At 39.4% G+C, this 25,916-nt stretch overlaps 1 protein-coding gene across 1 annotated transcript in view; it reads right to left on the reverse strand.

Moving 5' to 3' along the window:
- immp2l (inner mitochondrial membrane peptidase subunit 2) overlaps positions 1-25,916 on the reverse strand; it is an 89,270-nt gene that overhangs the window by 46,930 nt on the left and 16,424 nt on the right. Inside the window, exons 2-3 of the mRNA XM_008287814.1 lie at positions 24,594-24,735; positions 20,986-21,089 (exon numbers count right to left, since the gene is read on the reverse strand). Coding sequence (XP_008286036.1) covers positions 20,986-21,089; positions 24,594-24,728 — 239 coding nt within the window. The 5' untranslated portion in view covers positions 24,729-24,735. The remainder of the gene's footprint in view (positions 1-20,985; positions 21,090-24,593; positions 24,736-25,916) is intronic.

The following is a 25,916-nucleotide window of genomic DNA, read 5'->3' on the forward strand; positions in this document are numbered from 1 at the left end:
TTATGGACATTTTCATGTTGGTGATTTGTAATTGTAGAGCAAAGTGTGTAAAGAAGGTGTGCTGTGATTTTGGAACACAACCTGTTGTAAGAGTTTCTGGTCTTTTCAGACGAATATTGATGTTGAGATTTGGAAAAGTCCTTCAAGTCACAACACAACTCAGAGCACTGCTGCTTGTGCGGGTCTATCGGTTAATGTGATGGTTCAGTTCAGACTTGTGTCGTGTTGAAAGTCATAAAGAAATGTGATTAGATTGTCTTTGTAAGATTGCCGACGAGACTTTTACAGATAAGCAACCAGAGTGCACATTCAAACATGACACCTGATCTCAACCCCACTGAATATTTATGGGGCTTTTGAAAACTGAGAAAGCCAAAAATGATAACTTGGGGTCCTACATTTGATCAAACATGTTTAGTCCATGCGCTCAATTGGCTGTATGAACTTCCTGTACTTTATATCTTTGATTCAGACAATACCAACATCTAATATTTGATGCTATAGATAACTAATTGCTAGAAACCCCATTTCAGCTAATAGAGATATCTGGATGTGATGTCAGGTAAGTTTGGCCTCACTATGGGCAGACGGAACACAACGTTTATTTGTTTTTTTAGCATTGCATGAATACTTATTGCCTGTAAGAAGAAAAATCCTGTTTGATGGGAGTTTTACAGCTGTAGACAGAGACAGATGGACGTGAGAGGACATTTTCTAAAAACAGACATTTAAAAAGCGATTACAATATTTACAACCACCTAGATTTCATATCGACTTCCCTGTTGGCGACGCTTCCTTTCTCTGCTTATCGTTTTGTGAGTGTATTCGCCAGTTATGACAGATGATCTTGTGCCAGGCAGCTGACATTTCATCTTCACCAGTACAAAATAGCACCACTTTGCCTTCTCTTCTACATCCTGCATCTAAAGCTTCAACGATAAGATGACAGATTTCCAAATATCCAAAAGAGAAGGTCTGAGAGAAGAAGAATGAGTCCTGGCCTGGCAAAAAGCTTTGGGATTAGGTATACCCAAGGCCCCTGACTGTCAAAAGGTACAATAAATAAATAAAATAATGATAAACACAGTGGCTGTAGATTTTTAAATATACACATACACTTGCTTTCAGATGGCTGCACGGATCTTATAAAGTGATGGAGAAAGTCTTCAGACAATATAAAGTAGCAACAATTTCTTAAAGAAATACCCACACATTGATCAATTACAGATCAATGTGTCTGGTTTTCAACCTTTCTGCAAATGTTCACTTTTTAGTACAGGTTTAAATTCATCTATTGGCTGCACAGCCTCTAACTAAAAGTGTTTTAATTGCATTTTTAAGCATTATGTTATACATCCTTCAAATTGTTTAGTTTACTCTTATTTACTGGATAGTCTCACTTAAATATCTAAAGAGTTCATTTGTTCAATTTTTAAACAATGATCTTAGGTCTTGAGCTTTCACAGAGTAGTCAGAAAATTCTTTGACTTTTGTATATAGAAGCTCAAGTAACTTGATTTTTGCTGTCTTCTGTAACTCACAGGTTTCATAAATGTGAACTACTATTACACTGACTCACAATGGCCTCCCCAGCATCTCATTGAGGCAACAGCAGAGGTTCAAAAAGGATGCCCTGGTTGTATTATGCTTGTCATAATCAACAGGAAATCCATAACAGGAAAAAAGAAAAAAGATATTGTTGCTACAGTTATGCTGACAATAGGTGGCTTTTATCTGCAGAAATTCAGGGCAGGTTTGAGGTGGCAGAAACATTTACAGGCCCTGTAATCAGCCTTTATAGGATCCGACAGCTTCAAACGTGACGATAACTCCTAGTGCACTAAAATAACAAATATTAGTTACCGGATCTAACTCTAGTTAAATGAGCACAATATTGGGTTTGTCCTACATGGTCACTGTTGATGGTGACGTTCAAGAGGAGAAAAATTCTACTTTAGGTCAAGGACAAGGTCATCGAGAGGGCAGAAAATGGCACTTGTCCTCTATGAGTTTTCCCAATCAACAGTGAGAATCGCACAGCAGGTTTTAGGGACGCACAGAAGTACCAACCCTGGAGAACTGGAATACTGTGGGTAATAAATTATTCCAGTGATAAACAGTCTCATAACCATATAGGCTACTTGGGGTGTTATTTTAAACAAATAAATAAAATAAATCTTACATAGAGAATACATCTGAGGAGGTCCCATAAGACGCGTGTGTTAATTATGTAATTGTTTAAGAGTTTGTTTGTTTTATGGAATCTGACACAAATTTTTCATTTTTGACATTTTTTTTTTAAAGAGAGGTGATCACACACATGATATGTTCAAAGACCATTGTAAAGTTGAAAATTTGATGATTCTTCGATGAAACTATTTGGGAACAGAAACCAAGTCTTAGACGGCTTGTACATAGCACTTACAGCAAAATCACATCATTCTTAGCACTACTTGTGCTGCTCATTGCACCACCATTAAAAACAGGGCCATAGTTGTTGAAAAATCTGAAATATCTGAAATAAAATGTGCCCCTTCATTTTAACAATTATATAATAAATAAAAACAACAACAGAATCTATCCCATCAGCACACATGCTTCTATGTGCTTTTGTTCTGGGGTTAAAAACAAAAACAAAACAAAAAAACTGTGAAGTTTTTAAAATATCCCAGCAGAGGGGATGAGAAGCCCTGTGGGGGGAAATAAAATCCATCCCGATATGAAACCAAAACAAAAACAGAGAATAAACACAGCTTCCTGCTCAGTTTTTAACTGTTATACTGAAGCCATGTGGGTGCCGATTGGTTGCCTTGTCCAAAAGTGAAGAAGAAGAAAAAAGACGAAACAAACAAAAAAGAAAAGGGAACAAAAAGTACCAAATCAAAAGGCTGTTCACAAAAAGAATTGTGTTGTTCAGTCAGACTGGGAGTGGGGGGAGTGGCAGCTAAATTATAGAGCAGAATTTTATCGAAAGAGGCCAAAAAATAAAGTCAGGCAGGCATTCAGTTTCCTGCAGAGAAGCCTTGACAGCAATCTGCAGCTGCAGTTTCCACTATTAAGAGTCGGAGACACCCTGCTGTCCAGCTCAGATGAGCTCCCTGTCGGAGGAGAAATAGGAACGGCATAAATCTGTCGCCTAGGAACTCCAACATGCTTAAACATGAGGTGAACTGAACATAAAGCTCAGGAGGAGCAGCAGTCAGCCACTCAGCTGCGGCTCTGTGAATACTAATCCAAGGACCATCTATCACAGCATGAAAAAGAAAGTGAATGATTCCAGACATGGTACATCTTTTAAAGCCTTTCTATCTCTGTTTTGTCTCTCTGGTGGTTTCTAATTATGAGGGGGATGAGGTGATTCCTAATGAGTACAGACAGATCTGTGTGCGTTTTAGTCAAGGCTGATAAACAGGCAGGATTGTTCTCAGCCCACCTCCACACACCCCGACAGTGGTGACACTGATATAAAACCCATGTAACACTCCAGTTAATGAGGCCAACACGGACACCGAGTGCAATGCATGTCACTGCGAGTGCTTCGATTCAAACACAGGAATACATACTGCTGTGTCCTGACACTGACTACTGTAGTTAGCAGGCAACCACATAATGACCTGTCACTGTGCCACCTGCAAACAAAGCACAAGATAAACAACAAAACAACACAAACATTCAAGCAGAGTTTATGGACATAGAACAGGGACCTTGATGATTTTTTTTGCAGTCGACTGTCTGAATCAACATAACTGATTATGGCCCAAACCATTTTCTGTTTTTTTGTTGTTATTTCTAAGATGACTTTTCTGCTTCAGCGAGATGAAGAAAGACAAAGATCTCCCAGCAGGGCTGAGGTGTAGCCAGCTTTGAGCAGATTTGTGAGACGGCTGTGTTTATGGGTAAAAAGATTAAATAGTGAGGTCGTTCCTTTGTGCCAATTTATTCTTATTTTTCTGTATAAATTGTTTTAATGTGTGTCTCAATTACAGGTTAGTTCTATGACAAATTATGCAGGAAAAACAACATGGCAGCATATTTATTTATTCATTTAGAAAAAGCAACATTTCCCTTAGCAAAACCACGGCATTTGTTTTACCATAGCATGGTGTGTCTTTGGTTACAGTCGATCATACATTTCTTTAAAGGAGGCTCCACAGTATCTGATGTGATGAAAATGCTTGTAATTATTTTTCAGAGGTACCTCAGGGCCAAGGCTAAGTTAAATCTGAATTGGTAAAAATTACAGATGGTTGCCCCTTAAGGTTCAATTTTGGGGTCTGTTTTATTCATTAATTATGTGGATGATATTGTTTCTTCTGCATCTGGTTGTAATGCACACTGTTGGGCTGTATGTGTGAACTGCAGCGCACATATTCAGTTTAGTCCACTACAAGTAGCACTACATAACTACAAAATGGCTCTTAATGCAGATAAAACTAGCACAGTTTTAGCAAATATTGAAAGTCACAAAAGATTTAGATTTTGAATTAAAGAGAAGGTGACTTTTAGATACACTGGTGAGCAAATTAAGACAAAACATTGGTTTATTTTACAAGAATGGATCATGCCTCTGTATTTTAGAAGGAACCTTACTGAGGCAATTTTCTACTACTCGTGGATTACAGTACATGCCTCTACTTCAACTTTTAAGTCTTTGGAGGCTATTTATCATTTAGCGCAGACATTTATCTCATATGATAGCACTCATCATTGTGAGCTGTGTTCTATGGTCCTCCTTCTTTATAACGCACAACAGACAGCAGGTTGTATTTATTTATTTATTTCAAATGTAGTTCTTGTTCTCACTGATATAAACACTTTCGAAGGTCGAGGATGGAAACGTTGTGCTAATAAATTTATGGTTGCAAGTTAGACAGTGTGTTATCATCCCCTCCTTCTGACTAAATTTTACCAAGTTTTTTTGTTTTTTTAACCAGTGCAATGCTCTAACCTTCTAGTTCTGCCCACCAAGGAAGTGTCAAACCCATCCTATATTTGAGGCAATATGCGGACTGCTGAAGCTTATAGGGAATCCAAATGTTTTGGATTTTTGGGTGTTTCTGTCTCTGCCTTTGTGAAGCGCTATGAGATGACTTGTTGTTGTAAATATGCGCTATACAAATAAAATTGAATTGAATGTAAATGATGGGAGCTGAACAACTATGAGGACTTCATATTTATTATTACTATGGATTTAAAAATACACGTATTTGTTCCAAACTGCTTCATACAAAGCGGGTGGGCTTTTTATTAAAACGATAACCTTGAAGATACACTTCATTATACTTCACAGCTATTTTAAATTCTCCAAACACTGCTTTTCACCTCTATGACTACAAATTCACATCCACCCCAACAGTTGAGCGGGGAAGCTGGCATGCCAGTCATTTTTCCAGATGAAAAATCACATCAATTGCCATTTAGAGAATTAATTCAGTGACCTATGGTAATGTTAAGATTCATTTGCTCTGTGATGGCTGTGCTTGAACTAGAAATGGGAGCCGCTCTCGTGTCCCTTCAGTCATGCAAAATTCATTTTGGATATTAATCTCCAACCAGCCCATCACCCCAAGAAAAGACAAAAAAGAAACATCTTTCCATTTGGAATGTGATAATTAAGATCAAACATTTGATCAGGGGCAAAATTCAGGTTCTTCCTGGCGGAGTTTTCTAATCTGGCTACTCTTTGTTCAAGGTCAACACTGCCATGGACTGGACTCTAAAAATTTGAGTCAGCTGAAACAAGTATTTCCCAATCTTATTCTGAGTTCTTGCTAGTGGTGAAATGTGAAGATGTCAGGGTCTGAAGGAGGTGGAAGACAGTAGGGATCAGTCTGTGTCCATCCATCTGTCCATCTAATGTTATTGTAGACACATCTAAAGATGCTTCTTAAAATGACACTAACTGGTCCAGTGGGGGCGCTACACTCAAAGGTCAGCACTGAAAGGCCATAGGGGCTACATCAACAAATCATTCACGCATGGTGCTCTTGGGGCATCTGCTATTTCAGTAATTACACTGCCTGACCACTCACTGGTGGTGAGATGATGAGCGTCAATAAAGATGATTTTTTTTTAAAAGATTGTTAACAAATTACACAAAAAACAAAAGTTTAAAAAGAAGTTTCTGCAGATTTCATGAAAGTGTCTGTTAAAATCAGCATGTGAGTTTCGTCAGTCAGTTTAGATATTTTACAGTCAGTTGAAATGTGAAATATTTGTAATTAAACATTTGTAATAATCTTATAAAGTTTAAAATTGCTTCACAAGCACAACAGGTTTTGCTAACTAAGGTCTTGAAAATAGTTTGCTGTCCTGCATAGATTTCGGGTTGGTACATCCTCTAATGCACTCTCAGGCCTCACAGTGGAGGTCTGCAGCCAGGTACTCTTGAACATTGTGGAGAGAGAAACGATACAAGAACTGACTTGACTGTATTGAAGGTCTCTGGCTATACCTCTTCTTTAGCAGAGAACAGACTGCAGCAACATCAGCATAACATCCAGTCTGAGACGATAAAAATTTCATGATTCTGATTAGCAAAAGTCGACCTGTCCAGGGTGTCCCCTGCCTTCGCCCTAAGTCGGCTGGGTTAGGTTCCAGCCCCCCATGACTCTAGTGAGGATTAATTATGATTATTTATATATGTATGTATGTATGTATGTATGTATGTATGTATGGATGGATGTATGTATGTATGTATGGATGTATGTATGGATGGATGTATGTATGTATGTATGTATGTATGGATGGATGGATGGATGGATGGATGGATGGATGGATGGATGGATGGATGGATGGATGNGATGGATGGATGGATGGATGGATGGATGGATGGATGGATGGATGGATGGATGGATGGATGGATGGATGGATGGATGATTAGCTAAACTGGCTATGTTAGTTTTCTCTACATTCCGCTACAACTGACCCTACATTACTATGTGAAGGCTGGCTATTTCAAAAGTTGGTGAATACTAGAGGTGCAGCTTTCAAAACACTTAATAATGTGTCTAAAGACATCTTTACTACAGCCACAAAATTACAACATCGTAAAATCTTTGACTAGATTGTGGAACAGCTAACCAGTCACCACAGTCCCAAAAAAAACACTTTTCTCCGTATGTCCATTAAATGATCTAAGATAACTGACCAATTAGCATCAGATTAGAATCAATTTTCTCGGTTGTTTGAACTCGTGAAAGAATTTACTAAGAACACCTGGACTCATTTATACCAAGGTGACTGGCAAAAAGTAGCTGAAAAATTAGGTGATCATCTTCCTACCACTCAAATGAACGTTCTGCTGCAGTGCTGCAAACAGGACATTAAAAACAAAGAAAAAAGACACAAAACCACATAAACAACTCCAGGATACCATTAACTAATGCTATTGAGTCAATGTAATGCAAGACCACTGATCATTGAAAGGAGCATCTTTGACATTACAGACGGCCATGACAAGTCTTTGTTTTGTAGTGAGGCCAGGGTCTCCATCTCCAGCAGTTTACTGATTACAGATTCAAGTGAGTGGAAAGATTTCACTTCTTTACAGGAACCCCATCTGAACAGTCCTCCAGTACTCCAGCCAAATGGTTGTTGTGGGTCTTCAAGTGTCTCTTCCTCTGCCCACCTTGCTTCTTTTGAACTGGTAACACTTTCTTTGGTCCTGTTTCTTGCATGGAGGAGATTCCTTGTTTTTTTTCAGATACTCCTCAATCTTCTCTTCATCCATAGAGTCAACTGGAACACTCCTCAACAGCTTCTGCAATTCTTCATCTACTGCAAACTGGCAATGCTTGTCATTGTAGAACAAAATCTTTTTCTTGTCTGGTGTAGTTACAAAGATGATCCCCCAAAGCCTTGATGGCTCATAAAAATCCACCAGAAAATGAAAACAAATGACGACATAAAACTGAAAAAGACACTGACCCTGAATAATATTAAACAATACATTTAAACACATTGTGCTGTTTGGCTCTTTTTGCATGTCACTGGATGACATTGATGACTGAATATTTAAATAACAAAGCTAACAAATCAGGTGTAATCAACCCTGGCAGAGTAAAGGCCAGTAATCATCATCTCTCACAAACAAGCTGCCATCACAGCCGTTGTATTGCCAGATATCTTAAATCCACTTTGCAATATGTTAGTTCCAAAACAGTCATGGAGTCATAGAAAGATGTAAGGCAGGTAAACAGCTGGTGCACTGACAGCAGCGCCATGAGAACACACACGGGGAGTTTTATTAAGAGGAAGCATGTTTGTGTGAAAAAAAATAAAGCTAAACTGTCACTGCTGGCTTTCTGTCAAAGCAACAGCTTTCTAATGACGTTGCAAACTTCTGATTGGTCAGTTTTCTTCTACATTTAAATAAAAAGACGTTGTTTTTTTTAAGTTAACAGGAACATCCTGCAGCTCATGTTAGCTGTGGTGCTGTTTGATGTGAACTGGGGGATGCAAAAAAGAAAATTTAAGTAAGGAAACTGTATTTAGAAAATTAGTGCACAGCTTTGAACTCATTCACCACCACCACCAGTATCTCATTGGATTTCATCCAGTAATGCTGTTGAAACAAAATACCAAACCAGCTAAAAAAAGAAAAAGTCAAGGGTTCAGTAAAGGAATACAGATGCCCATCCACAAAGCTTCTTCTGGCAATAAGGCTGACCCGCAGGCATGTTGCTTCACATGACATTGTGTCTGTAATGCCACCTCATATTTGTGGCAAAACGTCCACAGACAAAACATCAGCCAAAGTCTTTGTGTGTGTTTGTATCTTGAGCACCATTTGCAGAGACCTGTGATACGCCATGCGTGAACGCTAAGTAGGAAAGGTTACGAGAGAATAAAGAGAAGAACTGACTGGAGACTTAGGTGCAGAGCGAGGTAGAGGATGAGTGGGTACATTGTAAATTAGAGAGCAGCCAGCTGTCATAGTAACGCTGGAGCATTTTATATGCAGTGACTTGAGGCATACAAACATGGACACAGCTTTACTGATATAAGCTTGATCATTAATACTACAAATATATTCCATTTAATTCTACTGCAGTTGTTTTCGTGATGATGATAACTGGACACTCCATTTGACTTTGCAGTCTGAACACCGTTTGATTGTCACTACAAGCCAAACATTCGAGAGTGCGTAGTGGTTTCGTTCACAGCATGTTACTCGCTGTCAATAAATCCTGAAGACAAGGTAAAGCTACAGCAAACAACAGAAGTGAGCGCACCCCTATAAAATATCACTTCAAAATCAAATGATTCACACTTGAATGACGTCTCAATAACTGCATTATTTCTCTGAGTTGACAAGTAGACTATTTCCTCTTACGAACAATCAAAACAAATACTTCAGAAATACTATATGAACAATGCAGAGCCCAAAGTAGAAACTCAGTGGAACAAAAGGACGTGATCACTGACAAGTTAGAAACCCTAAAATAAAACTAATAATGCAATATAATAAAAAAAATAATGCATGAACATGATTATATAATGTCTTGGAGACCACTAGTTTGTCAGTTCTTCATCTATAGACCTTGTCTTTATGCAGATCTTCATCATAGCTTGATGTGAAAAAGAACCAGAGACCAGAGAAACTGAAAAATCTGACTGAGACTTCACAAAGATGGGAAATGATACAGGGATTTTTAGTTATTGGATCTGGAGAAACGCTCTCTCATCTTGCCTGTACTGCTATCGTATGTACAGCAAAATGACAATAAACTTGATTTGATTTGATTTAAGGAAGATCAGCAAGCAACTAAAAATTAGTCACAGCAGTAATCAGGAGTTTTAGAAATAATCATAGTAAATCATAAATCCCTAAGATTCAGCACACTGGTCCATGAAAATCAGAGTTTCTCTGAGGGTATTACACAGCTTCAACCTTTATTGATAGTGCACAGTACAAAAAAACCTTACTCTCTCTTCGACACAAAACTGCAAGATGAAACTTGAAGACATGAACAGAAGCCTGATGACTATGGGGAGCACGCATTCTTTGGTCAGATGAGACTAAGAGACATTTCAACTAATCCCACTGAATGAAGTCATGTTCTACAGTATTGCATATTATATATCATCATGTTGCTATGGGAACCTGACATGTATTTAGCTGGTGAAATCACATAAATATGTTTTTATGATTAGTCCTTATTTGCTGTCAAATCCGTTTACGCTGCTGGTTCTGCAGCTGATAGAACAAAGATTAGAAAATGGATTATTCTGCTGGTATTGATTACAGAGAATATTCAATCAGAAACATTAATTTCCTTTTGATCTGACCAAAAATTAAAGTGATATCGTGCATTACGACAGTGTCAGGCTTAAATACACTTCATTAAAATATCATGTTTAAATATATGAAGTTTAACTAGTTTAATGTGCAGCTGTCAGTTAGAAATAAGCAGTTGCATTGTTCAGCAAAATAAATATATTAACACACGTTAACCATTTTTCTACCACCAATCCAGCCGTGCATCAATTGCATTAGCAGCGCTTTTCATTGTCATTTTATAGTTTTCATAGCTTTTTATCATAAAAAACATTTTGACTGAAGTAGGCGGAACCCGATCATTTAATTTTGTTGGGAAACAAAGTCAAATGATGGGTTTAAACCCTCCCACAGTTCAAAGCAGAAAGCCAGAGTTAACAAAGAAAGTGCTATCCAGTGTTTTTATTCGATTTTGTATTTCTGCTGGATATTTCATCACTTCTGCCAAGATCTTGCGTTTGTGATCCGAATGCTAGTCAGCAGGATATCTCAAAAGTGAGAATACAGACCAAACATTAAATGAACCGGTTTTGCTGCAGAGCCTATCTTTGTGTCTGTGTTTCAGAAAATGTCGAGATATTCCTACTATTTTCTCCTTAATTACGACCTAACATTAATAATTTCTATTATTGCCATACCTGAGCACTACGGATGGTGCACTATAAATTAGGTACGCTCAATCTGAATGTGTTCTCTGGCATCAAAACAAACAAAAAAAAATGCTGTATGTATTTGAATGTTATAAGAAATGAGAAACCTATTTGTAAAAATCACATTCACTAATTTTAATAAATTAAAAACCATCAATAGGACTTTGTGTTGCTCAAATACCTGCCTTTAAAATTTACAGAAACGTCAAATTTTGCAGTTTCAGATTCAGCTGGAAAATCTAATAATCCAAGAAATATACAGAAGTTGCTCAGATCTGAGATGAGGTCGAGTCAAAAATTCAGTTTTCTTTCTAATTTTCTTCCTTAGATCACATGACATAAAGAGATGAACCTGACAGGACAACACTCTGATCAAGTGGTTTGATTAATTATCTTTTGCATTTCTTTGCTTCCATATTGATTTTGTTTGCCATTTTGACACTGAGAAGTTCTTTGTTCCTTTATTTTTGAAGATGCTTAATATATTGGGTCATTTGGCGTTTATTTAATCTCAAAATGCCATACAGTAGACAGACCATTCATCTATCTGTATTTGTCTTGAACTCTCAATGAGCAAAAGTCCCCCCAGAGCCAGACGCCGTTTCTGCAGACACTCACTGTCTGTAAAGATAAATGTTTCTGAGACCTCACAGCCTCTGCCAGCGGTGATATAAATCATCCCTCTCCGCCTTGCTGCTGAGCTTTGCTGGCTGGGGTGTGGTCCTTACTGAGGTCCTTAGAGATCTTTTTCATCTGATGAACAGGCCTCAAAGCTGTCAGTGTAAAGCTTCCCTCTGCTATCTCGTATCTAAGCCAGGCAGCGGGAAGTTTGGAGGGACTGCGCAGCTTAACAATGAAATATGACCCGCAGCCCGAGGCTCCCGCCACAACAATGCCCTCCACTCCTTTGACAGTCATGCGTTAAACATGACAAATGACAAAGGCACACCAAGGACAATTCTGTGGTAATTCAATTCAATTCAATTTTATTTTTATAGCGCATATTTACAACAACAAGTCATCTCATAGCGCTTCACAAAGGGAGAAACACCCAACAATCCAAAACATTTGGATTCCCTATAAGCTTCAGCAGTCCGCAAGCAGTCTGGGAAGGAACCAAAAAACCCCGCGGGGGGAAAAAAAACCTCCGACAGAACCAGGCTCAGGGAGGGACGACCATCTGCCTCGACCGGTTGGGTGGTAACATGAGGACCCTTAGCATTGCTGAGGAATTATCCCGCTGAATCAAAAAATAAAAGCATTAAGCAGGCCTCAGCTGGCCAAACGTTTAAATTCCACCAATGCAGTGAACCTTTACTGCAGCATTTGACTGGAATAGGCCGCAGATTGAAAACTCCTAGCATCAAACTTTCTTCTCATTCTGCATGCACAGCGTCATGTAAACATCAATAATCCACATGAAGCAGATCAGGGCTTGTCATGTCGAATCTCACAGCTGTAGTGTGTAAGCTATTTTCTTCTCACTCAGTTCTCAGCACAAACTTCCCTCTCTGTCTCTGTGTGTTCTGTACCAGTTCTATCAATCATGTCATTCTGGCTGCATCCAGACAACCTAGCCTTCTGTCACCCTCCTGCTCTATGGCCCTGCCTATAGTTTCAATAAGTTGCCGAGGCAACAGGCAGATGCTGCACCATCAGTCATCTGCCTCTCTTTTGCTGACGGCTTTCACCCGTTTTCTGCGGCTGAAGCAGAGGCAATGCAGTCCACACTGGATGAACTTGTAATTTAAGGCAAATCAAAAGCTGATATTTTAATAGCGGATGGATGAGAGGGGAAAGCTCCTTCACTTTAAAAGGGACAAAACATTGTTCAGCATCAGCAATGCTGTCACAATGACGATAGCTTTTAACTGTCCCAGAAGGATAATAGGACATTCATTCACTTCTACACTAAGGTTGTCCATCAATTCATCCTATAATTTAATCCATAAATGTCAGGCATTGTTTTTTCACAGACAATCTGTGATAATTTTGTATTAAATCAAAGTGGTGTGGTGGTGGATCTCCCACAGCCACTATAGCACTGCTGTCTACATTCCCGTCCAGTGTCCTGCAGGCCTCTTGTTTATCATTCATCAGACTCCTGAAGGTGAGACTGGCATTAATACCTTCTCTCATTTGGAGGCCAAAGATTTCCTGTTCCCGAGGCACTGATTTTCCTTTGCACTGTTGATGGACGTGCAGCTGCTCAAGAAATATCAAAGTTTAACACTATATTTACTTTACAGCTTTCTCAAATATGCTGCTATTATTCCTTTTCCCCTAATAGTGCTGCATGCTATACTGATACTAGAAAAGTATTGCAATATTCTGCCATAAAAAAAAAAAAAACAATACTTTTCCCCATTTTATAAGTGCCAATCAAGGGTGACTGTGTGTCTTATGTTGATGTGCCACAGGTGGCGGTGTCTGTGTACAGTGCTCTTCTTCCACTCCCAGCAGGTACAGTCGATGTGCCAACCAGTTTTTTCTCCTCTTATATGCACACTGCCTTCCATGGTGACTAAGAATGGGTACCGAGCCACAGTTCCGCTAACAGTACTTTAGAAAGTAAGAACACTGGGTCACGCATTTTATCTAGTCACTGGAAGAGGGGTCCATGATGCATTTTCACTTACGAAATCTAGAGCTGTGTTCTGTTTATCTGTAAAAGTCTAGTTGCGAAACCTTGTGTGTGAAGGCAGAGCACGTCTTTGTCACTTACCTGCCGCACACACAAAGGTGACACATGTTCAAAAATAACAGGTGGTTGGCACGTAAGAGCAGAAACACAATCAAACTGTCGAAACATTCAGCAACAGTTCACATACAGATGGACAAAAGTTTGACTACTGAGATCATAGTTCAGTTAGTTAACTTAAACTTGAGTTAATTATATTATTCTATAAATACCTTTTTTTTTTTTAAAGTGGCTGTGTTCATAAATTCAATCTGAAATTCAGAGCATCATCTGAAATGTCATTCAGAATTTCAGTTTCACTTTCAGCAAAGCAACAGCAAGGATTTATTGATTTGAGGACTGCAGACAAACTTTTGTTTACCTTCTCGCCAACTGAATGATGAAAAACTAAGATTGTTAATGTCACACAGTAAAAATACTGTCAAAGAAAAAGTCCTGCATTAATTGGATACTCAAGTGACAGTACTGACATTTACCCAATACCTGTTTAACATGGAGCGTTTATTCTGCACACGCACACACACACAGGTATGTATTGTCAACATCTTTATACCCATCCCTAATGGTAACAAAAGGAAAGGCATGCTCTTACCAACCATTGGATGGATTGTCCACAAATGAGACAATGTCAAATATGCTTTTTTGCTTGTTGGTGATCGTCAGGTTGAGGAATGAAGTATACATAGTCATGGGAACAGTAAAGAATATGAAGTGGGAAAGACTGTGTTAGGAGTTGGAGTTAGAGTTAGACCTGCAAGGAAACAAGAAGCTCCTCTTATACTTGGCTAAATTCTACAGCAAAGTAAGCTCTGAAAAAGAGTAAGCATCAAACATTTAGAATCTGGGTAAATACCAACACACCTATCAGACATCAAAACTTCTCTTCTCCACACTGCCTACTAAAAGTCTTCTAGAAAATGTGAATGCAGCTCTACTCACTATCCATACTGTGACCATCACTGAGATCAATAGGCTGATATACACAACAGCAACAAGGCTACAAGATTAACAAGCCATAAGAAGTAGTATCCCCCATGGAGAAGGGGGCGGGAGGCCAACATCAAGGCAGCAAGGATGGAAGTTAGCCAGCTATCAGAACTACAGAAAAGTGGGATGAAGAAAGGTACACAAGAGAAGTAGAAGAAGTAGAAGCAGAAGTAGAAGTAGAAGTAGAAGTAGACTCTCTGTGGGAGGGAAAAAAGATGAGAACAGACTATCCCAGGGCTGAGGCTGAACAGTACTGGAAGAGTATATAGGAGAATGAGGCATTGCATAACACCAATGCTCAGTGGCTGTTGGACCTGAGAGCACACCACAGCAATCCCCCAGCAGACATCCAAGAAAGATTGTGCTGGACAGCACCAGGCCTGACATGATCCATACATGCCTCTGCACAACATGGAAGCTACTGTAAGGCATCATAGCAGCTAAGATGAGTAGCTCAATACATGAGCATGGCCCAGGCAGCTGAGAAAAGTAGTCTCTACAGACTGACAGAATATCTCTCCAGAAATTAATGTAACACTGGTATGCAACATGATGAGAAGGACTGAGCCACTAAGTACTGAAAAAATCTTAAAAGATTTTAATCTCAGAAATGAAAGAGATGTTTAATTTTGTTGCATTCCCTACTGTGAGACCTGCATTTTTAATATAGTCTAATAGAGTCTAATGCTCAAAATATAAGTAATCTGATTACTGAAAGGTGAAGAATTTGAAATTACATGACATTTAAGTGATAATGCACAGTATTCTGCTGTATAGTGTACATCTTTTACCGTTTTTGTGTTGATCTCTCTTTGTGTTGATAGTGATTGCCTCGCCACTATTTTGCAGGGCATGGTAGCTACATCCTGGGCTTAGTGCCATCCAGATGAATGTGATTGGCTTAAAGAAAGAGAAGACTGAAGACTGCCACCTACCTACATACACAAACGCACACACACACGCAGGCACGCACACACAATGTAAAAGACTGTTCCTTGCAGAAAGAAAACCATTCAGTCAGTATTCAGCTGGTAAACAACAGTGATAAGGTTCTGCCACCCTCTGCGCATTACTCTACTTCACCTGAGATTTACCAGCCAATTAGCAATCAGCAGGGCCATCTTAGGTCTAAGAAGATGTGAACACTTCATTTTATGCTCTGCTGGGCAGGAATCCGACCAGCTATGAATATACACTGTAAAACTAGCTGCTGTGCACTGAACAACCACAGCTGTTCCACTCATTTCCTCATTAGCTGTTTGAGGAGGCGGCTGCTGGTTGACACAGCACAGCTGATCAAACCATGTAAATAAAAAAATGTGACAAAATATGTGAGACTCTGTAATCATACTGTCTGGAGGTGTGGTTTACCTGCTGAATGTCAGTGCTGTGGGAAAGTACAGTCAGGTTAATTTGTTTGTACTGAATTGGTTCAATCCATTCTGTGTGCTGTCTCTTCTCGTCATTTTATTTGTGTTATTTCTTTAACTTTGTGTTTAAGAGCACTTTGAAATCTGCTTCTGTCAACATGCAACATTTAGTTTTCATCTTTAGGTTAGATAAGCTCTTTGTCAGGACAGTAAATACAAAAATACACCTTCACAATGTCAAGAAAAGGCTGGTTTATGCCAGGGACAATGAAAAGTTTTAACATCAAGCCTAACCAGCTATTGCACAACTACTTGAAAACCCAAATGGTTTACAGGGCATGCCATGCTGAATGGTTCTGCAAGCCACTGCTCCCCTCAAAATTCTTTGGACAACAACTGCTCCTTAGATACTACCTCCATTGGACACATATAAAACTTTAAGGCTATCTGAAGCAAGATTCTTTTTTTTTTTTTTTTTTTTTAAATTGTTAAGAGACTCTAACAAAGCTACAGCAGCCTATGTTAATATTCATTTAGCAAAAACAAATTAGAAGTCTGTGTGGCCTTAAGAGACACAAGAAATAACTAACAGTGGTTTGCTTCATTTAGAGATGAATTCATCCAGAATTCATTCAACCATTCATACAAAAGATCATTTCTGTGTTAACACCTCAGTCATGTAATCAGAGAACAGGGATTAAATAATGAGTAACTGCAAGATATATTTACAGTATATAACAGAAGTGAATACATTCCTGTGCAATAACGCTTAGCATCAAATGATACATACCTGAACCACCTCTCAACAATTGTATTATTTCTAAGCTGAACAGAAAAGTACTTCCTCTTATGAACAATGACGAACTAATACTGCAGAAAGACGATGTTGAAAAGTCAAGCTCCAAAGTAGAAACTCTGATAGTGAGACTTCACAATGGTGGAAAAGGATGCATGAAGATTAGAGACCAACTACGCAAGAAAATCCAATAAATCTTGTGTGCATATTTTTCGTTCAGACAAAGATAAATGTGTTCAGCCCAGACGGGGTCAAGCATGTTTATCAAAAACCTGGCCAGGACACCACAGTGAAAATACAGCTCTGACAGTGAGTTGGAGAGTGATGATGTGAGGCTGCAATGAATGCGAAAAGTTTTGGAAATGACATTCCACGGTGGCACCATTTATTCCTGTCGAAACACCAAAGTACTGGGTGACATGATTGCTCCCAGTCTTCAAAAGCTTGGCAGAAGAGGAACTTTCCAACATGATAAACACCCAAAGCACACTTCTAAAATCACACAAGAGTTTCTGAAGAATGAAAAAGCTGAAACTATGACTTGGTCAGTTAAATTATCTTGCTCGAATCCAGTACAACTGAAAAAAACGACTACTCACTACTGTTAAACACTGTATTGAATCCAAAATGCACCCTTTTTTTTAAATGTGAATGACAGAATAGCATCAAATAAAATTTACTGTTGATGAAAACGTGCTCACAGGGCTGCAGAAGTCTGAACACTGTCAGGGCTTAACGTATAAGAAGCCTTTTAGCTCGCAATTTAGCTCAGAACCTAAAGAATACAGAGGTAGGAATGAAACCTGAACCCTAATTTATACATTTGAATCAACACCTCTGTGAACTACAATGCATAACCTTCATAAATGGAAGATTCATAGCAGGGCTGCTGCTGAAAGCTGTAGTTTGAAGGATTTTGTACGTTAAGTTTGTAGTGGGTTTGACACTGATTAATGATGCCAGTCAGAGTCCCACCTGACAAATAAGAAAACTACAACAAAATAATTTGTTAAGCTGTTCAAAACTAGGTAAGTGACCAGACAGGGAAACAAATTCTGCCAAAACAACACAGAACAAAAACAATGCACAATCAAACAGACTGTTACTCAATCAGCATTTAAAAATGTTTGTACAAAACCAAACCAGCAAGCCGTGTGTGTGTGTGTGTGTGTGTGTGTGTGTCTCTCTGTGTGTGTTGCAATTCTGAGTCCAACAGTCAGGTAATGGTCCACTTCGGTTTCCCGACAGTTCAGTTCAACCCAGTTCCAATCACAAATCAAGTCAAAATTCAAAAATTCACCCAACACCTAAAACTAAAACAGTACATCAGAAATTCTACAAAATCATGCAGCGTCTCTCCGCACAGTGCAACAACTCAACAGTGAAAGTATACACAATATTTACAACAGGGACCCACTGTGCTATTGACCAGTCAGTCAGGCCGGCAGCTGCTTTAGCAATAATGTTGACTTTTACACACAATCAAATCCTGAGGTGAAGCTGGTGTTCTTCTGCTTCCCTGTCTCACACATTGGCGTCTCTGAGGCCCACACTAATAGGTCTTCCTGGAAGTTAGTTGCAATGTGTGAGGGCTAAGTTAGGATTGGATGATTGGATTATTGGTGTATTGTGGGTGGTAACTGAGACTAATCTGAATGAATGTGGGCGGTGATGTTATTCCAACAGCAGTTGCTACACTCCACCCCCCCCCCTCAGTGGAAGCCAACCAAAGGCAATGCACTGGATTTGTTTAGAAGGTGTCTGGGTTTTCAGTATGACATCTAAAGTAGATTAATGGGTGCCAGGTATGTAACTGAGCTTGACGTCTGAATCAGATATGCTTTCATCCCAATAATCAAAGACAAACTGTGATCCACAGTCAGATAGGCTGAATTCAGGAATGCCCCACTGGATTGAGATGTATTTGAAGTTTCACACAACTATTTCCTCACATCCATTCAAAAGGTGAGACATTTTATGGACCATTTATAGGCATTATCTGAACATCAATACAAAGTGTTTTTTGCCATTTAGAGAGCTTATGTCATAAGGTTGAGGTTTAAAACCAGAACCCTCTCAGTGGTCACCTTTCCCTCTGCAGGACCAAGAAGGATTTAAACTTTTAACCCTGGCAGTGTTTATGCCTTGATCTAGACACTGAGTCAGTAACAGCAAGAAAGTGATACAGTAGCATTGAGTTGCAGATGTTTTTCCACTGTCTGTAAGATACTCAGCTCAAAGCAAACAGCAATAGGACAGTTCCACAGAAGAATGAAGCTTGGCTCTTTTGAAGGTTTCCATGACTGCGGAGTTTCTGATGAATATTTATAGACTATGAAACTTTACAACTATCCCCTACTGATCCAAGATGGCTGTCATCAAAGCCTTCAACGAAAACAAGAGCCAAGTGAACAACAGCCGAGGAATCTATTTATCTCTCGTGACACAGATTTATAACCTATGAGAAATATTTCTTCCCCATCCTCAAGAAAATGATGTTTTGCAGAAATAAGTTCTGAGACCGCTCAGAGGCAAATGGCTCTTTTCATAGACAAGCATAAAATCAGTCAGGTTTGTAATGGTCTACGCTGAGGGCATAACAAACACCCATGGCAGCAATGAGCTCTCTAAAAAAAAAAAAAAAACAGGGACAATCATTTTCCTAAGCCAACATGCACTGAAAATATCAGGCATTCTGTAAATAGGATATTACTCTATGGACTGGCATATTCCCTTGAACAATTCTCCTTTGAAATGAATACCAATTATAAGCAGGAGTCAGACTCCCCTACAGTGTAAACAAAATCCTCAGCAAACAGGCAAGGCAATAGAGATCTGTTTCAAGGGTAAAGGATTTACTGTCTGTTACTTTGAGAAAAAACATACTTTCTTCAAATCCTGCCGGTTAAACAGGTGGGATTAGGATTCAAAGACAAACACACAAAAAGGCACCGAGAAGGAGGAGGGTTAAGGTGCACACAGCTGATAATGCCACAAGGACAGCGGGTTGAATCTAAATGTCAGCGTGCTTCTGCACACAGATAAACTTTGAAGAACTTGTGTTTTTATTTCCCTTTTTTTAGTTCAATGTATTTCCTAGTGCCTTTCCAGCTAAGTGATGCTTCTCTGCTGGATCATTACTTTCCACTTCTTGAATTCAGCTACAAGACAGAGCTAGAAGTCAGCTTTCAGGATCCGATTAGGATTATAAAATGTCATCACTTCATCATTTTTATTGTTAGATATTTGTATGAAGTTTTGACATAATTAGTGTACAGATTCTTAAGTTATGGCTGGGTTATCGGTGGGATCATTAGCGAGACCACAGTGACCTTTGAGCACCAAATTCTAATCAGATCATTCTTGGGTTCAAGTAAATGATAACTCGGAAATATATAGCCCAGTCGCACCTGTACTGGCACGAAGGCATAAAAAGCAAAAACATAGGTTCCACATTAAAATCACCACAAGTTTCATCACAATACAGCTGTTATAGCAAGTTCAGCTTTGAAAAATACAACTTAATTTAATAATCTCCTTGTAGGAATGAAATGTCAGATAAAAAACAGTCCTGTTGTTCTTAAAAAACTCAGCTTAGAAATGCAGCTGCCATTTAAAAAGACCACCCAAAAAAAGTACATGTCTAGCACATTTTACACGAGTGCTCATGAACATTTAAAAAATGCTGCTGTTAATGACACTGCTCTAACTTGTAAGATTTCTTTGAGGTTCATTTTATTTCACCAACTGATATTTAGTATGTTTTCACTTGCACTTGACAGCTGTTTACTAGCTGATTGTTTTTCTTGCAGAGCATTTTGTTCATCTATTTGTGTGTATATGAAAGGATGGAACTTACATATTGATAATACATTCTGCAGTATCAGTCTAAGGTGCTCTGAATAAGCCCAAGTGCAGTCGCTTTGTTGTGGAATTGTGGAGGTTGTTGAACAGTTGAGTAGTGAAATATTCTCTGTTTCAAGGGGGGAGAGAAATTACTAGTCCACTGTCCAGCTAAATTTCCATCCACAGAAAAACACAAATTTCTAACAGATATATCTGAGGGTATTTAGGTGAATGTTTTTTTGTTTTGTTTTGTTTTTTTTTTTTTTACATTCTTCCAAAATTATCATTATTTAACTTCCCATCAGTTCTAATTCCATGTGTTGTGCTGTGTATTGTTTGTTTCCTGTACTTACACAACAGAGACAATGTCACCTCGTTGGACTTGGTAGTTCCTCACACTCCAGCGATTCAGCAAGACAACGTCACACTCCGACCCCCCTTCTGGGTTGAGGAATGGCTGTGCATAAACAAACCCACAAAAACAGAAATACAATTTATATAACATTATCAATACACTGTGCAAAAGTTTCAGGCCCTAACCGTAAAGTTTGGAGGCAAAAAAAAAAAAAAGCTACAGTACAAATTTTATTTATCAGTGAACTCAAAAAACTTCATGCAGTTATTGGACAATTTTTTGCTCCTGTTGTGGCCCATTTTACTCACTGTGGGCTAAAAACTGTGAAAGGTGTGATTAAATGCATTAATTTATTTAATACGTTATTTTTTTCTGTAATTCTGTAAGTTGAAGTCCCAGCCCTTCTTATAATGCATCTTTCAGCATTTAAAAAAAACACATGGACACATTGAAGAGGAAATAAATAAATAAATAAAAAAGAGATTTTCACCAGAGGAGCTGTGTGTCTCCTGTGCACACAAAGTAATAATTTAACTTAAACCCATCCATGAAACCCATCGCTTTATCCTCTGTGGGGTGACAGGGGGGCTGGAGCCTATCTCAGCTGACTTAGGGTGAAGACAGGGGACACCCTGGACAGGTCACCAGTCCATCACAGGGCTACACATAGAGACAGACAACCAAGCACACTCACATTCACACCGAAGGACAATTTAGAATCACCGATTAACCTCAACATGTCTTTGGATTATAGGAGGAATCCGGAGCACCCAATGAGAACCCACGCAGACACAGAGAAAACATGCAAACTAGATCCCAGGCTGCGATTTCAACCCAGAACCATCGAGCTATGAGGCGACAGTGCGAACCACTGACTTTATGAATTATGAACTTTAACTTAATGAATACCAAACTACAAGTACTGTATTGGACCTGGTTTGCTGAGGATATTAGAAAGTACATACCTCTTTCCTGAAATACAGAACAAATACATGCTGAATGAGGGTTGGCCACAGCGTATTAGTGCCAAAGTTTCCCAAAACACGGAAATATAATTTGACAAAAGGAAGAAAACTGTGCAAGGTCGAGGGATCTTATACATCCATATTTTTGGCAAATAAATTACACGTAATAATTAAAAGTAAAGGCCTTTTTTGCAATAACTGTACCATCCAACTCTATTATCATTGTATCCCTGCTTGTTTGATCAGCTCTACATGACGTCAAATTATTCTTGCAAATTAAAAAAAAAAAAGTCAACTTTCAAGAGTGCTGCCTTTGAGCACTTTTGTGTCCCCACCAATGTCAAAATCAAACCTACTCCCTTGCAGATATCTCTGAGGTACTTTTGAAACAGTGTGGTGATACAACTGCAGTCCAACATAGGGTATATTTATGGCACAGTATTTTACAGTATTTGCCAATCGCTCAGGCCCTCAATTCAGAGCATAACTTGGTTTGTGTCAAAATGGTGAAAAAGATGTGACCCAGGGATGATTGTCGGTGCCAGACAAGTCTCTACAGTTCACTCCAAACAGTGCAAAACACAAAATGCTTCCAGTTAGTGGTGATACTGCAGACAGAAATGCCTTGTTGGTGAGAGAGGTCAGGGCAGTACTTGGTGGAGCTGACAGAAAGGTTACTGTAAAAGTAACCATTCATCACAGCTGTACTGAGCAGAGAAGCATCTTAGAAACCCATACATGTCCAACCTTGAGGAAACTGGACTACAAAACCAGGTGAAGAATGGAAAAATGTAGCCTGGTCACATGAATTTGGGTTTTCTGCAGATGGCTACGTCCAGCAAGATAATGAACCATGTTACAGAATCAATGTTTATTCAAACTGCTTTTATGAAGCCTCTCTAGTTATGACCAGATGTAAATCCTACAGAACAATTTTGGGATGTGGTAGAACACTGGCAGCATGACATTGCAACAAAGCTGTCGTGATGTAATCATGTCAACATGGAGAAGAACCTCAGTGTAATGCGGAATGTTGAACACCTTGTGGAAACCCAGGCCATGAAGAACTGAGGTTGTTTAATAGCAATGGGAGGCCCGACCCTAGATTAGAATGGTGCATCTAATAAACTGCTCAATGAAACTAGTTTGAAATTGACAAACTTTTCTTTAAACCAAACATTTTCTTCACAGCAAGAAAAAGAAGCTCCAAACAACTGTGTCCTCCGTGACAGCTCCATCACATGCTTGTCTGGGATGCCCCCCATTTTCCGAACTCATCGGACTACAACAACAACAACTAAGTCATTATTCTTACAACTTGGTTTGTGTCACTTCGTCAGGACCCACGTGTGACAAAACCTGTTCACATCGGTGAACACACACAACGACATTTCATTAAACGGGATGCACACAAACCATTTCACGCTTGCCAGAGTAATTGATACAATATCTCTTCTCTGTCACCCCTAAGATAAATATCCCTGTGAGTGCTGTCAGCCTGCAGGTTTGGTTTGTTAGTTAGAGCTGGACTCTTCATCAGCTTCCCTTGCAGTTGTATTTTACTATATTACGTGCTGTATTTTTGAACGAGTAAAGTCAAAATGCAAAATACAAACTAAAATCGGGAATGTGTTTAAAACGACCGACCGATTATACCATCATAATAATTTGATGGGATGCTGTAGTTACAAACAAAACCACCTTGCAGTTCTTTCAGTGCAAGGATCATGGCCACATAGCATGCAGGGCCAAGAAACATTTTTCATCTTGTACCTTTTGAACTAGTAATTGCTTTGGAGATGTTTATCAGCCTGTGTGACCTGGATGATTGATGACATGTGAGCTTATCTGTCTACCTGTATCTACCCTCCAATTGTCCTCACACTGATTACTGGATCTTATTCTTGAGTGACAGAAAATGCAGTGTGAGTTGGTGCAGCATCAGCACTAATGTGGGTGTTGTTCTCCTATATAGTGGCTGGGCTCAGCCTTTGAAACAGGGTAAGGAGCTTGGAGATCTAGAGGGAGGTCAAAACAGAACCCCTGCTCCTTCGTGTCAAAAGCAGCCAGCTGTAGCGCTTTGGTACCTGATGTAAGAACCTCCTGGGTGCCTTTCTTTTGAGGTTTTCTGGTCACATCCAGCTGGGAGAACCCCCTAAGATAGACCCTGAACCCGTGGTAAGGGTTTCCTATCTTATCTGGCCTGGGAATGCTTTGAGATCCCCAAGAAGGAACAGGAAAATGTTACTGGGGAGATGGATGTCTAGACTGCCCTGGTTAGCCTTGCCACTGGATGGATGGATGGATGGATGGATGGATGGATGGATGGATACAGGTTACCTGTCAGTCACTAAGGTCCCTAACCCTGACTCATATCTAATTCTAACCTAAAACCAACTCTTAACCCTTCAAACAGCCCTTTGAAGGGGTATGACAAAGTGAAGACCAGAAAAAATGTTTCCAAAATGTGATCACTCTAAAGGTGTGAAATTCAAAGTAAGCAACATAAAGGTAGATGGGCAAGAACAAACACTCACAACTCTTGCTGTGTGCAGATGTTTGAGCCTGGTCTGTAGTCTTAATTTGTCTGTTCAAGTAGTATAACAGAGGTTAGAGTGGTAGAGTGGTTGTAACGTCTCACCTGCATTGACGCTCCCTCCACTCGCGCCACATAAGCACATCGATCGAGGACAGTGACGGTGACGGGAACTGCAACGAAGAATCCGCTAACAAATGCTCGCAAGTAGCGCCGTCCCGCCGTCGCATGTTGAGCCATTAGAAAACTGGACAGGAGAGAATACAGAGTGTAAATGAACACAATCAGAACCATGACAACATGCAGGAAGCTAAAAAGAAATCAAATTAGACTACTTTAGATCAAACTTTAAATTAAGTCAATGCAGAGAGGACATTGAGTTAATAATAGGAGAGTACAAGAAAACCAAAAAGGAAACACATCAGGGCAAAATGAGAAAGAGAGATAAAACATGTGAAGTAGAATTACAGGTATGACAGGAGTTCAATAGACATATTTAAGCAGGTTTATGAAGATGGAAAGTGGATGAGGGCAGAGGCACAAAGCTGCTGTCAAGATCGAATAGAATAGAATATACTTTATTTATCCCAGACCTGGGAAATTATTGAAATGTGGCCTGCAAGTTGTTTGTATTCAGTGTTTCTTATAGTTCTGAGTCAGTTTCTCTGTTCAGCTCCATCACTAGTCGTTATTTCTTCCCCACTTAGAGTGCCCCCACTCCTTATTCCTTTCTCATTTGCTTTGATATCCTTTGTCAAATTTCCTTTCTACTTAAGTCTGGTGTGCTGTGTTTTCTATCTGCATTTGGGTCTCTGACTTCCCATGACGTTATATACCATTTTAACCTATGCAATGTTGGAACTTAATCACAACCTTCGTGTGGCTGACAACAACATGCAGGACTTCTGGCATCACAAAAAGAAGTCCTCCTGCTGCCAATTTTTACAGAAGATTTGGTGATTGAACACCGAAAACACATCACACTGGGCCTGTTCTCCCCAGAAAGTTTTTCATCTACTTTGCTTTTCATGCAGCACTCCAGGAAGCCCAGACAGGCGTGAAATGACCAACAACTCAGCAGCAGCAGCAGCAGCCATGCACCGCTGCCTTCGGCTAACAGTTAAAAGACTCATCCATGTCCACTGCCCTCGCTCTGAAGATCTGCTACAGCTATCCTCCACATCACCACGCTTCAGATGAAACAAACGCAGGGTACACAGCATCAACACCTTTCTCTTCTGTGGTCAGAAAGTTTCCACCACTGCTGCATAATCTGTTTTGGGGATTAAAATAATAGAGCCTAACCTGTATTTACCTATCCTACGCCTCTATTCAACAGGCCTGGCAAACATTTAAAAGATACATTGGTGACTGAAACAAAGTGTAGCATATTGACATTTATATTTAAAATCCTGTAGAACCCGTTAA

Source organism: Stegastes partitus, unplaced genomic scaffold, assembly GCF_000690725.1.
Source record: "Stegastes partitus isolate 25-593 unplaced genomic scaffold, Stegastes_partitus-1.0.2 Scaffold522, whole genome shotgun sequence".
NCBI lineage: Eukaryota > Metazoa > Chordata > Actinopteri > Pomacentridae > Stegastes > Stegastes partitus.